Source organism: Trichosurus vulpecula, chromosome 7 (assembly GCF_011100635.1).
Source record: "Trichosurus vulpecula isolate mTriVul1 chromosome 7, mTriVul1.pri, whole genome shotgun sequence".
Classification (NCBI taxonomy): domain Eukaryota; kingdom Metazoa; phylum Chordata; class Mammalia; order Diprotodontia; family Phalangeridae; genus Trichosurus; species Trichosurus vulpecula.
In genome coordinates this window covers 255484302-255496644 of record NC_050579.1, presented here as the reverse complement: position 1 = coordinate 255496644, position 12343 = coordinate 255484302, and the positions used below count along the sequence as shown (strand labels likewise).

At 37.3% G+C, this 12343-nt stretch overlaps 1 protein-coding gene across 1 annotated transcript in view; it reads right to left on the bottom strand.

Moving 5' to 3' along the window:
* The window catches only part of TBCD (tubulin folding cofactor D), a 497899-nt gene that overhangs the window by 127057 nt on the left and 358499 nt on the right, over positions 1 to 12343 (bottom strand). The window contains exons 28-30 of the mRNA XM_036767571.1: positions 8144 to 8262; positions 4039 to 4130; positions 1955 to 2095 (exon numbers count right to left, since the gene is read on the bottom strand). Of these exons, the coding sequence (XP_036623466.1) occupies positions 1955 to 2095; positions 4039 to 4130; positions 8144 to 8262 (352 nt within the window). The remainder of the gene's footprint in view (positions 1 to 1954; positions 2096 to 4038; positions 4131 to 8143; positions 8263 to 12343) is intronic.

Here is a 12343-nt window from a genome sequence, read left to right as displayed (position 1 = left end):
GTAAAATGTATGAATTTTGTGATTTGCCAAGTAGGATTTGCCACTGTCACTTATTTCTGGGTTTGTTTGCGGTTGTATAATAGATATCAAGGTTCTCAGTTGTAAGAGGAAAAATAAGCACTAATATAGGCACAGTCATCAAAGAGCCACGCAATTTCTCTTCTTTTACCACCTAGCTATACTCCTTTGGTCTGAACTCCATCATGATCATGCTCTCTAGGAACATCATCATCATCAGGAAATACAATATCCTTCAAGAATGCATCAGCCTTGGTACTCAGATCTCCTCAGTTTCTCTGCTCCTTTGATCAGAGCAAAGCAAAGTACCCCTCCCAAAGTTTCCCTTTAAAACAGAGCTTCCAAGTCAACCACCTCTCTTCTTTTCCCACTAGCCTACATTCCTTTAAAGGGAACACTATATGGATCAACCCTTTTGCCCAGTGCCTTCTTTACCCCTGACCCATTTTCCCCATTCTGTACTATCCCCCATTGGATTATAAGCTTAAAGTCCTTCATTTTGTATTTGTATCTTCAGTGCCTGGCATAGTAGGTACTCAATAAATGTTTGTTGACTGATTGACCACATAAATATTAATTATTCATACAATTCTCAAAGGTAGAGAATGACTTCACTTATACCTTTTCTTAAGCTTTAGTTTACATGGTACTGAACTTCTATTTCCTTCATCATAACATAAAGCTAGAATTTTCTAATTTATTCTCTCTGAATGTGTTTTTTGCTTCCCCTTATATTTTAAGCAAATCTTTGAGAAACATCTTTTCCTATAATTAGCTCTCCTTTCATTTTAAGGCATTAAGGGACATTGTAGACTAATTAAGGGGGGAAAATATAAAATGCCTTTTAAAAATCACTCAAAAGACATAGGTTCACTTTAATTCACTCTAATGTTACTTCAATCAAGTATTTACAGTAAGGAGAAAATTATTTCTAGAATCATAAAGAGAATACTGCCTACTGAAAGGACAAAGAAAAAAAGGCAGAGAGATAGGTTATGAATAAAGATATAAACAGATTTGGGGACTCTTTTTTTTAAAAATAAATAGGACAGGCTGGGAGTCTATAATCATCATTAATTCAAATTATGCATGTTACCATACAAAAATTATTTTCTTCATACTATATCTTTGAGGTAGTTAATACTATGATCAACTGCATTTCATTTATCAATGAACCAAAGCTAAAAGGAACCTCAGGGGCTATCTGACTGCCTCATTTTTCAAATGAGAAAAATGAAGCACAGGAAGTAAATTGATTTGGCCAGAGATAGATAGCTAATAGCTATCTGATGTAGGATACAAACTTAGGTCTTCCTAATTCCAAGGCTGTACCTATTTCTACTAAGCCTATAACACTAAAGGCAGGGAGTAACTAAGGCATAGAGAAATTGAAGGGCTAGGTCTAGCTACAAGTCAGAGCTAGAACTTAAACCCAGGTCTACTAAATCTAAATCCAGTACTTTTTCCACTGTCTCTCAAAGATAGCAAATAGCAAAATATGTACCTAAAAACATCTCCCAAGACTGTGAAAACTATGCATTTTACATATTTCTTCTAGTGAGGCAAAAGCTAAGAAATAATCACAATAGTGATTTCTAAGGAGAACCTTTGGCCATAAACTACCTAGGGAAATTCACCTCCTAGAATGTAGCGACAGTGACAGATCACCTCATTTTTGGCAGAAGTCTCTCCAGTGCCTACCTTAGGAGAAATTAATTGGCTTCTACTGTATCTCCCCACAATGATGGAAGCAACATTCTTAATAAATAGGTGATGATGGAGTGTTGTGAAGAACCTTTAGTGAATGTCTACATTAATTCAGATCAGCCCAGAAAGTGTTCATCCAAAGTCTCTATATACTTTAATAATATACATAATTTTTAAAAGACCACAGTCTCTTGAAAAAAAATCAACTGTCAAACACGAGGTGCCTTACCATGCTCCAACATCTCCTCTGCTGTCTGTGGTGTAATCATTCATGCAATCAAGTAAGGTGTTGTAGATTTGGGAAACATTTTCTTTGCATATAACATCATCTTCAGATGCATCAGCCTTCACTCCTACTGTCTGACAAATCCTGAAAGAAAAGTACATGTGTTTAAATCATATCTTCTCATCAAAGCTTCTACCTTCGATACTGTACAACATGACAGTATGGTGTAGTTTTCTAACACAGAATACTAAAAATTTATCAAAATACTCTTGAGTTAGTTATATGAACTAACCCTTATGGGGACTGAGACTATTCCGTGCATTACGAAGGCAACCTACTTTAAGTGGAAAGAATGCTGAACTTGAGTCAGAAGGAGCTCTAATGTGACCATGGGCAAGTCATTTAATATCTCAGCATCTCAGTTTCCTCTTCTATGAAATGGGGATAATAATGCCTGCAATCTCTACCTATTTGGATTTTTGTGAGAATTAAATTAAATACCACGTGAAAACTGTTTTGTAAACCTTAAACCACTATATCATGTCATCTCTTATTTTTAATTAAGAAAAAAAAAGCAAAACCCTTCTATGAGGTCACACTCATAATGGCACTAATAGCTTAATCGCCATTAGATGATAAATGGCAATAGAGAGGACATAAGAGAGCTTCCCTGCTTTCTTATGAATAACAGTTGTATGCAGGTGGACAATGGATGTCTGGGTCTAACAGCACTCTTTTATCAGTGTATAATTCATGCTATTCAATGTTCAATTTATTTATATGGATGAAACTAATTTAAAGTAAACATGAAGGGCAGTCTTGAAGGGAAAAAACATACCACAGAAGGGCAATGTGTAACCTAAGGGCTTTATATAGAATGAAGTAGTTCTGCCTACTTTGCCTCAGTGAAAATGGAAATGTGATGGAAATGTGGTGGAGGTAAAGGCAAGTTATATGCATCAGGCTTGGTCCTTTTTTTTTTCTTCAATTTTTCACTTTTTATCTTCTTAAAGTACCAATTGATATCACTTCCTAGAAAGACTATATGGTTCAGTGGAATCAACACAGGATTTTGGTCTGAAGATCTGAGCTCTACCTGCTTCCTGTGTGTGACCAAGTCATCTAACCTTTCTGAACCTCTATATCCTTAGATGAAAAGAGGAGATCATTTAGCAAACACTTAATTAGCACCTAACATTGTTCCAGGCACTGTGATAGCACTGGGGATACAAAAGCCAGATAGTCCCCGCTCTCAAGAAGTTAAACTATCCTGGGCTTCACATTTACAGGTAAGTAAATTCAAGGCCTGTGCTTTAAGAATATTAATTTGGCAAGAGTATAGATTCTAATCTGGAAACGGGAGAACATAGCTATAGAACAACCAAGTAAGAAACTACTGAAGAGGCACAGGGCTCTGAATGGGCCCTGAACTAGAATAGTGGCTATGCGGCTAGAAAGAAGGGACTTGATGAGAGGAGACAGAATCACATATAGGACTGCTAACTGTTTAGAGAGGAAATAGGATGGGTTAGTAAAAATGAAGAGTCATGAATGACTTACAGGTTGCATATCTGGATGACTGGGAGAACTGTGGTGCTCTTAATGGAAATAGGGAAGTTAGGAGGAGCAGTGGTTTAGGAAAAAAGATAATCAGTTCTGTTTTGGACAGATTAAGTTTGGAACTTAATGGAATATGCAGGTGGAGGTGTCCAGAAGATAGAATAGTTATACATGCACTACCTATCTCAGAGAACAGGTAGGAAATGCTTCTGTAAACCATAATGTGCTACATATATATGAGCTAGTATTATTTTCTCCCTTGGCTTCCAAGCCACAAGTCACTACATAGCAGACAAAACTCCATGAGAACACACAGGAAAGAACAGACACACCAATATTCTGAAACCACAGAAATTAACCCAACAATTTTATATGCATTTAGCTCTAATCAAACCTTTACTAACCTTGTTATTAACAAAAATGAAACATAAAGTAAGCATGGACATTTTATCAATGCATAAATTAACATTCAAATAACTTTTTTACTTGTCAAAGTTCAGACTTAAAGGAAAATTCCTAAGACCTACTTGGCAATTGCTTTCAAGCCATCTCTTCTTGCTTCAGCAAAGCTCATGTCCTTAGGAGAAATGTGAGTAACAGCCTTTAAGCTGTCTAACACCTGAAAGGCAACATGAAAATTATTAAAAATGTTACAAACTATTAAAAGAAAATCTTATTTTGAAAGCCTTATTAGTAGTACAAGGCAATACAACGTAACAGAGAGAGTACTAGACTTGTTTTCAGGAGACCTGGGTTCAAGATTCAGCTCTACCACATATTTGTGATCTTGAGCAATCCTTAAACCTCTGTATGCCTTACTTTCCTCATCTATACGATGGGGATGATATTGCTAATAATCTACCTATCATTCTAAGGGTTCACAAAAGATTAAATGAGATGTGTTGGTGAGTACCTGGCTGCCTAAAAGTAACATCCGCCACTCCCCAACTCCCACCTTCAATTCTCTAGCTCCCATTCACCTCAAACCTCACCTTAATAGTTAAACAGTTCACCTCTACAGCATCTTCCACTCTGGAATCCTCCGTTCCCCTGTATCAGTGCTCATGCCTTGCCAACCACAACCCTGGATTATTCCCTCTATCTGTATCCTCTGTCTCTACTGCCAAACAGAGCTAGAGAAAGTCACAAACGAGAGTCAACCAGGCCCTTATTGCACCGAGGCAATACTCTTACAATCCTAACTGATTTTTCTATCCCATTTCCCACAGAGCACGTGTCAAAACTTATCCTCTCTCCTCGAAATTCATATACCATTCCCTCCCCTATCTCTACAAAATAAGAGGCCAGTGGTGGTGAGCTCCTTCTTCTCTAAGCTCAGAACTCCCTGTTATCATCTTTCCTCTCCTCCCATATTCCAATTTCTAACGAAGAAGTGACCCTTTGCTTTCACAAGGCCAACTCCTCTACTTTTACTGTCAATTCTATCCCTTCCATCTCCACCACGAGATAATAACAATTATCTGTCCCTTCTAGTTAATCTTCAATTTCTCTATACTGGTTCATCTCCAACTGTCTTTTCTTTTTTAATTTTTGGAATGAAACAATCTTTTCCATAACTGAGTATAATAAAAAGGATGATTGCACACGAAACTACAAATCTGCTATGCACAGCTTGCTATTCCTTTCAAATACACAACAAAATTATCATGTAAATTTCTTTTCTTCTTCTCCTTCCCGCCCCCAACCCAACCCCTGCCCTAGAGATGGCTATCATTAGATAGGTATATATATATATATATGTAAAATTATTCTATACATACATCTATTTATAAGTTCTTTCTCTGGACACAGATAGCATCTTTATTCATATGTCCTTTATACTTAATTTGGGCATTTATAATGAACAAAATAACTTATTTGCATGAAGTCATTCTTAAAACAATATTGCTGCTATTGTGTATACAATGTTCTCTTGGTTCTGCTCATTTCGCTTTCTTTACTTTGTGGAAGTCTTGCCATGTTTTTGTTTCTTTTTTTTTTAATTAGATTTTTTATTTTTAGTTTACAACAGTTAGTTCTACATGTTCTTGAGTTTCAAATTTTCTTCTCTTCCCTCCCCTCTCCTCCTCCCTCCAAGACAGCATAGAATGCGATATAGACAAACCTTTGCGTTAAACTTACTTATCCACTTCGCATTTTGTAATACTCTCTATGTCTTGTTCGGTCATGAATTCTTCCCTTTCCCATAGATCTGACAGGTAAACTATTTCCCACTCTCCCAAATTGCTTATAGTATCACCTTTTATTCCTAAATCATGAACCCATTTTGACTTTATTTTGGTATACGGTGTAAGATGAATGAATTCTAGTGAATTCTTAGCCCAGAAGCTAGATTCTTTGGGTTTATCAAAAAGTAGATTGCTATAGTCGTTGACTTCTCCGTCTTTTTGTACCTAACCTATTCCACTGATCCACCACCCTGTTTCTTAGCCAGTAAGTACCAAGTAGTTTTGATGACTGCTGCTTTATAGTACAGTTTGATATCTGGGATGGCTAGGCCACCTTCCCTAGCATTTCTTTTCATTGATTCCCTTGATATTCTGGACTTTTTGTTCTTCCAGATGAATTTTGTTATTATTTTATCTAGCTCTGTAAAATAATTTTTGGTAGTTCGATTGGTATGGCACTGAATAAATAAATTAATTTAGGTAAAATTGTCATTTTTATTATATTAGCTTGGCCTAACCATGAGCAACTGATGTTATTCCATTTATTTAGATCTGACTTTATTTGTGTGAGAAGTGTTTCATAATTGTGTTCATATAGGCCCTGGGTTCGTCTTGGCAGGTAGACACCCAAATATTTTATAGTGTCTACAGTAACTTTAAATAGAATTTCTCTTTCTATCTCTTCCTTTTGGGCTTTGTTATTAATATATAAATCATCTTTGGAAATAGACCAAGTAGTGATATTGCTGGGTCAAAGGGTACAGGTGGTTTAATAACTCTTTGGGCATAATTCCAGACTGCTCTCCAAAATGCTTGGATCAGTTCACAATTCCACCAACAATGAATTAGTGCCTCGATTTTTCCACATTCCCTCCAATATTTGTCACTCTCCCCCTCTATCATTTTAGTCAATCTGTAAAATGATATCTTAAGATTGTTTTAATTTGCTCCAGCTGTCTTTAAACACGTCCAAATCTTCCTTTTCCAGGAAAAAAAAACCCCTCACTAACACTATCAGCCTTTCCAAGTCTTGATTCTTTAATTCTCCTTCCTTCCATAAACTCAAAAAAAAAAAAAAAGCTTTCTATACTAGGCATGGTGGCACACATGCCCATAATCCCTACTACTGGTGAGGTTGATCACAGTGGATATCTTAAACTGAGCAGTGTTAGTAGGTTAAGCCAATTGTCTTAACCTACTTACTTAAACTGTTAAAGTAATTATTAAATTAATTTAAAGTAATTAAATTACTTAAATTGGCTTAATGGGGGGCCACCAGAGAAGAAAAGAAGAAGCAGAAGCAGAAGCAGAAGAAGAAGAAGAAGAAGAAGAAGAAGAAGAAGAAGAAAGAAGGGGGAAGAGGAAGGTAAAGAGGGGTTGGGGGAGAGGGAGGGTGGGAAGAGAATCTGTCCATATTCATTGTTTCTACCTCTACTTTCACTCATTTCTCAACCATTTTCAGTCTGGTTTCTTGAACTATCTGCAACTGCAACTGTTGTATCCAAAGTTACCAATTATCTCAAGAGCAAAATTTGGTAGCCTTATATCAATCTTCATTCTTCTCAACCTGTCGAAAACATCTGATACTGGTATTCACCCTTTCCTCTTGGTTTTTTGTTTTTGTTCTTGTTTCTTTGGCAGAACTGCTCTCTCTTGCTTTTCTTCCCACCTATCTGATTGTTTCTCAGTTTTCTTTGCTAGTTCATCATCTAAATCATTCCTCCTAAACATGATCTCTGTCTAGAGACCTCATCTATTTTTCTTCAGTCTCTCATTCAGTCACCTCATCCTCTCCCATGTGTTTACTAATCATCTTTATATAGATGATTCCCAAATCTTTATATCTAGCCTTAGATTATCTCCTGAATTGTAGTCATACATTTTCAACTACATATATGTTCCATAGGCACCCCAAACTTAATCTGTCCAAATCAGAGAGTTCCTCTTGTCCAATTTCATTTTACAGTTGAGAAAACTAAGGATGAAAGAAGTTAAGTTGTTTGTGCAAGGTTTATATAGCTAGTAACTGCCAAAGCTGGGATCCAAATCATTCCATCAGTTTCCTCAAAGCAAAATGATTTTTAAATGAAGTCTTATTGCTACTTAGCACACTGAATTCCATCCTAAAAACCAAATAAAGTTCAGTTGGAATGAACCTCCATAAAAGTGCTTTATTTTAGAGGCATATGACAATAGAGTATTAAAAAAAAACCCAATCTACTTGTAGTTAGTTCTCATATTCTTTCTCTTTCTCTCAGATATACACACAGCTTGAATGAAAATCACCACAGTGAACTGAAAATATTGCTTGGATTTTTTAAAAAAAGGTTATAATCCAATTTTCTTAATCTCTAATATGCATGTTCTGTTCAGTAGAAGCTGCTTCAAACTTGCTATTTCTCAAAATGTATATATTCTCATTAGTATCAAAATTAGGGCTCACCATCTTAAGTTTGCCTTTAAGAAAAAAACCTGGAAGGGAACCCAAGGCCAGTGAAAATCCACAGCGAATCATTTCTTCTGTGTTCTGAAGTTCAGAAATATAATTCTTAATCAATTCATCTGGAAAAAAGGAAATGGAGAATGAATAACTGTCACTGCGAATCTACATTCCTCAGGAATTATTAAAAATATGATCAGTATTGCAAAAAGAGTATGAAAGTAGCTAGAATTCCTTCCTTAAACCCAACAATAATATGTATAAAGAATTTTAAGGTTTGCAAAAAACTTTACATATGTAATATCATTTGATCCTCCTAACAGTCCTGTTAGGTAGGTGCTATTAATCATCTTCTCCATTTTATAGATTAGTAAACTTTCATGAGATTGAAAGAGGTTAATAGACTTGCCCACAGTCATAGAACTAGGAAATGTCTGAAGTAACACTGAAACTCAAGATTTCCTTATGATAAGGCCAATCCTTGTCATCATCAAGCATTTATTAAGGGGCCCACTACTACATTCCAGGTACAGGGCTAAGAGGTGGGAATCAAAAAAAAAAAAAAAGGACAAAATAACAACAACAAAAACCAAGTCCCTGCCCTCAAGGAATTTGCATTCTAATATGGGAGACAACACAAAAACAACTACAAACCTATAAGATAGCTATAAGATATATATATTGAGATATATATTATATATATATGTGTGTGTGTATATGTATATATGTGTATGTATATGCATATATAGTGTGTGTATGTATGTATTTATGTATGTATACATGTGTATGTATATACATATATATATTGTGTGCGTGTGCGTGTGTGTGTGTGTGTGTGTGTGTGTGTGTGGTAATGGAAAGCAATTTCAAAGAGTAGGATTTGAGCTAAATCTTGAAGGAAACCAGTGAAACCAGGAGACAGAAATGAGGAGGAAGGGTATCCTTGGCTTTGAAGACAGCCAGTGAAATGGTATGGAGATGGAGTATTGTTAATGAGGAACAACAACAAGAAGGTGAGTGTTGCTAGATCATAAAGTACGTGGTATGGAATTAAGAATAAAAAGATAGGATAGACAAGAATGAGCCATGTTGTAGAAAGCTTGAAAAAGCAAATGGAAAATTTCACATTTGTTCCTGGAGGAAATAGGGAGCCACTGGATTTAACTGTGTGACTGTGTGTATGTATACCAGGGGTGAAGGGAGTAATATGGACAGATCATCACTTTAAGGGGATCAGCTTGATAGCTGGGAGGAAGATGAACTGTAGTAGGGGGAGATAAGAGAGAAGGAGAGCAGCCAAAGACTATTGTCTAGGCATGAGGTCATGGATGACAGCCTGTTCCAGGGTATTGTCAGGCAGTGTCAGTGGAGAGAAAGGGACATGTATGAGATATTGTAAAAGCAGAAACAGCAAGAATTGGGTAACGGAATGGATAAGTGCAATAAGTACAAGTGAGAATATGAGGATGGCACCAAAGTTGTGAGCCTGGATGATAGATGGTGCCCTTAAAACTAACTGGAAAGTTTGGAAGAGGGGAAGGTTTTGGGGAAAAGATAAAAAGTTGTGTTTGAGATCTCTGGCACATCCATCTTGAGATGTCTGAAAAGTAAATGTAGACACAAGACTGGAACTCAGGAGAGAGGTTAGGGCTGGATAAATCAATAATAATAATAATAATAATAATAATATAAAATAACAAATAATAACACATAGAATTTATGTAGTGGTGTAAGGTTGGCAAAGTACTTTATAAATATTGTATTTTATCCTCACGACAACATTAAGAGGTAGGTACTATTGTTACCTCCACTTTACAGAGGAGGAAACTGAGCAAGTGGGGATTAAGTGACTAGCCCAGAGTCATATGTTTAGTAACTATACAAAGCTGAAGTCCAGCTTCTGGGATCTAAAAAACACCTCATCAGAGATAAGTGAATCCACAGAAGTTGATGAGGTCACCAAGTAAGATAGTATAGAGGGAGAAGGGAAGACAACCTACCACCTAGCTGCTACAACACACACAGTGAACACATTAGTCAAGTTTGAAGTAGATTAGGAAGGAAAGGGATAGGCTATCTGGGGTATTTTCACTAATAAAGACTTTAGATTCATTCACTTTTGTCTTTCTGTCCTCAACAATAGTACAATTTCTGGCTAATAATAGGTACTTAATGTTTACTAATGGGTAGATTCTGAGACAAATATTTTCATAAGTGACATAAGTAGGCCAAATATGTGCAATTTTCAATTTTGTCAAGTTATAAATCCTTTCTGTAGAAATTCCAACTTTTGTAGAAAAAAAAGATTAAATTATGGGTGCTAGTCTCATTCTAAATTTTCCTTTCACCCTTATTGTCAAACGATCTCAAACATTTTTAGGATGCAACAAATCAAGTTGAAGAAGAGGTCAGATAAAGTGTCAAAGAATCTTTCCAGCCACCCACAGAGCTCAAATAGGATCATTAACCATTAAAACATTACAATGGATGTCAACAACAGATTCTAACTTCACTGGGATATTCAACACTAGAGACATAAAGAATGTGGAGTGTCTGAAAATCAAATCATAGTGACGGCTGAATGATGGCAATAATGGCTGGGGCAGTAAGTCTAAGAACACACAGGCATATTTGACAAGAAAGGGTTAAAGCCAAATGATAAGGGATTTTGAAGCAAAGAATTCATGATGATGGGGTACAGGCCCAGAGACCTTTTCTTCCTAACCCCCAAAAAAAGCCCATTTTTCTTTAGGAGTTCTCCTTGACTCTTCCCTGCTTGATTCGATTCTTATTAGGCCCAAATCTCTCCCTCTATTGTAACTTTAGACATGCATGCCTTCAGTTACTTCCCAACCTTGATATTCCTTCAGGAACTTCCTGCCCTTGATCCCATTCTCTTGGATCCTGGACTCTGGCTCCACCTTATCTTCCTTAGACTTCCCCTCAGGACCATCCCAAAAGCCCCCCACCAGTCACCCCAGACAACCCCTCATTCTTCCCACAATCTTTTATGTATTTAAATCCCATCCGGCCTTCACAAGGCGCTCAGATTCTTTAGGAGTCTAGCCTATGGCTGGGCTGCTGGAGGATCTGACCAGTGTAGCTGGTCCCTAATAAACTTTGTCTTTTTCTTTGGCTAAGAAGGCTTGAGTCAAATTCTTTCGGCAGGACCCGGTGCGTCAAAATTTTGGGGTGTCGAGCACCTCTCCACCTTTCACCTCTTCAATGATATATAAAGCAAACAAGAGGAAACTGGTAAATAGAGGTTAAAAAAAGAGGAAGAAAAGGAATGGGGTAGTGAGAGAGGTAAAAACAGAAGCAGTGTGACACACAGATTTCCAAAAAGAAAAATGGTTGATTGACTCAAGAGGCGATGATGCTTTCTCCACACTTGATACCATCTAAGCAAAGGTTGAATAAATATTAGTGTTGAGAAAAGGCTTTATAATGTTCAGATTCAGCTCTGACTCATAGACCTTGCTCTGATACTAGAAGGGAAGATCCTTCTTGATGTTACATAGGTGTATTCAAGAACTTTACTTGAGATGAGTTATGACTATATAGCTTTATGAATATACTACTCTCTATAATATATTAAAAGGGAAAAATAGCATTTTAAGAAGAGCTACAAGAAGAGCATTGTCAGCACTGTAAAAGAGCTGAATCCAACTCCTCTAGACAAGAGTTATGGAAACAGAAAAGTTTTGGGGCCTAAGTTTCTTCATCTTGAAATAAGAATAGTAATACTTGTTTGAGGTTGGGCCTTATTTAAACTTCAATGAGGTTGGGGGGCGGAGCCAAGATGGCGGCTGGTAAGCACGGACTAGAGTGAGCTCCGTACCCGAGTCCCTCCAAAAACCTATAAAAATGGCTCTGAACCAATTCTAGAATGCCAGAACCCACAGAACAGCAGAGGGAAGCAGGGCTCCAGCCCAGGACAGCCTGGATGGTCTCTGGGTGAGGTCTATTCCACACGGAGCTGGGAGCTGGGAGCTGGGAACGGAGTGGAGCAGAGCCCAGCCTGAGCAGCGTGGACCATCCAGAACAGAAGCTGGGCGGAGGGGGCCCTAGCACCCTGAATCAGTGAGCTCTGACAGTTACCAGACTTCTCAACCCACAAACACCAAAGACAACAGAGAAGGTTAGTGGGAAAAGCTGCGGGAGTGGAAGGAGTTCACAGTTTGGCTACCGCCCCGGGGGCAG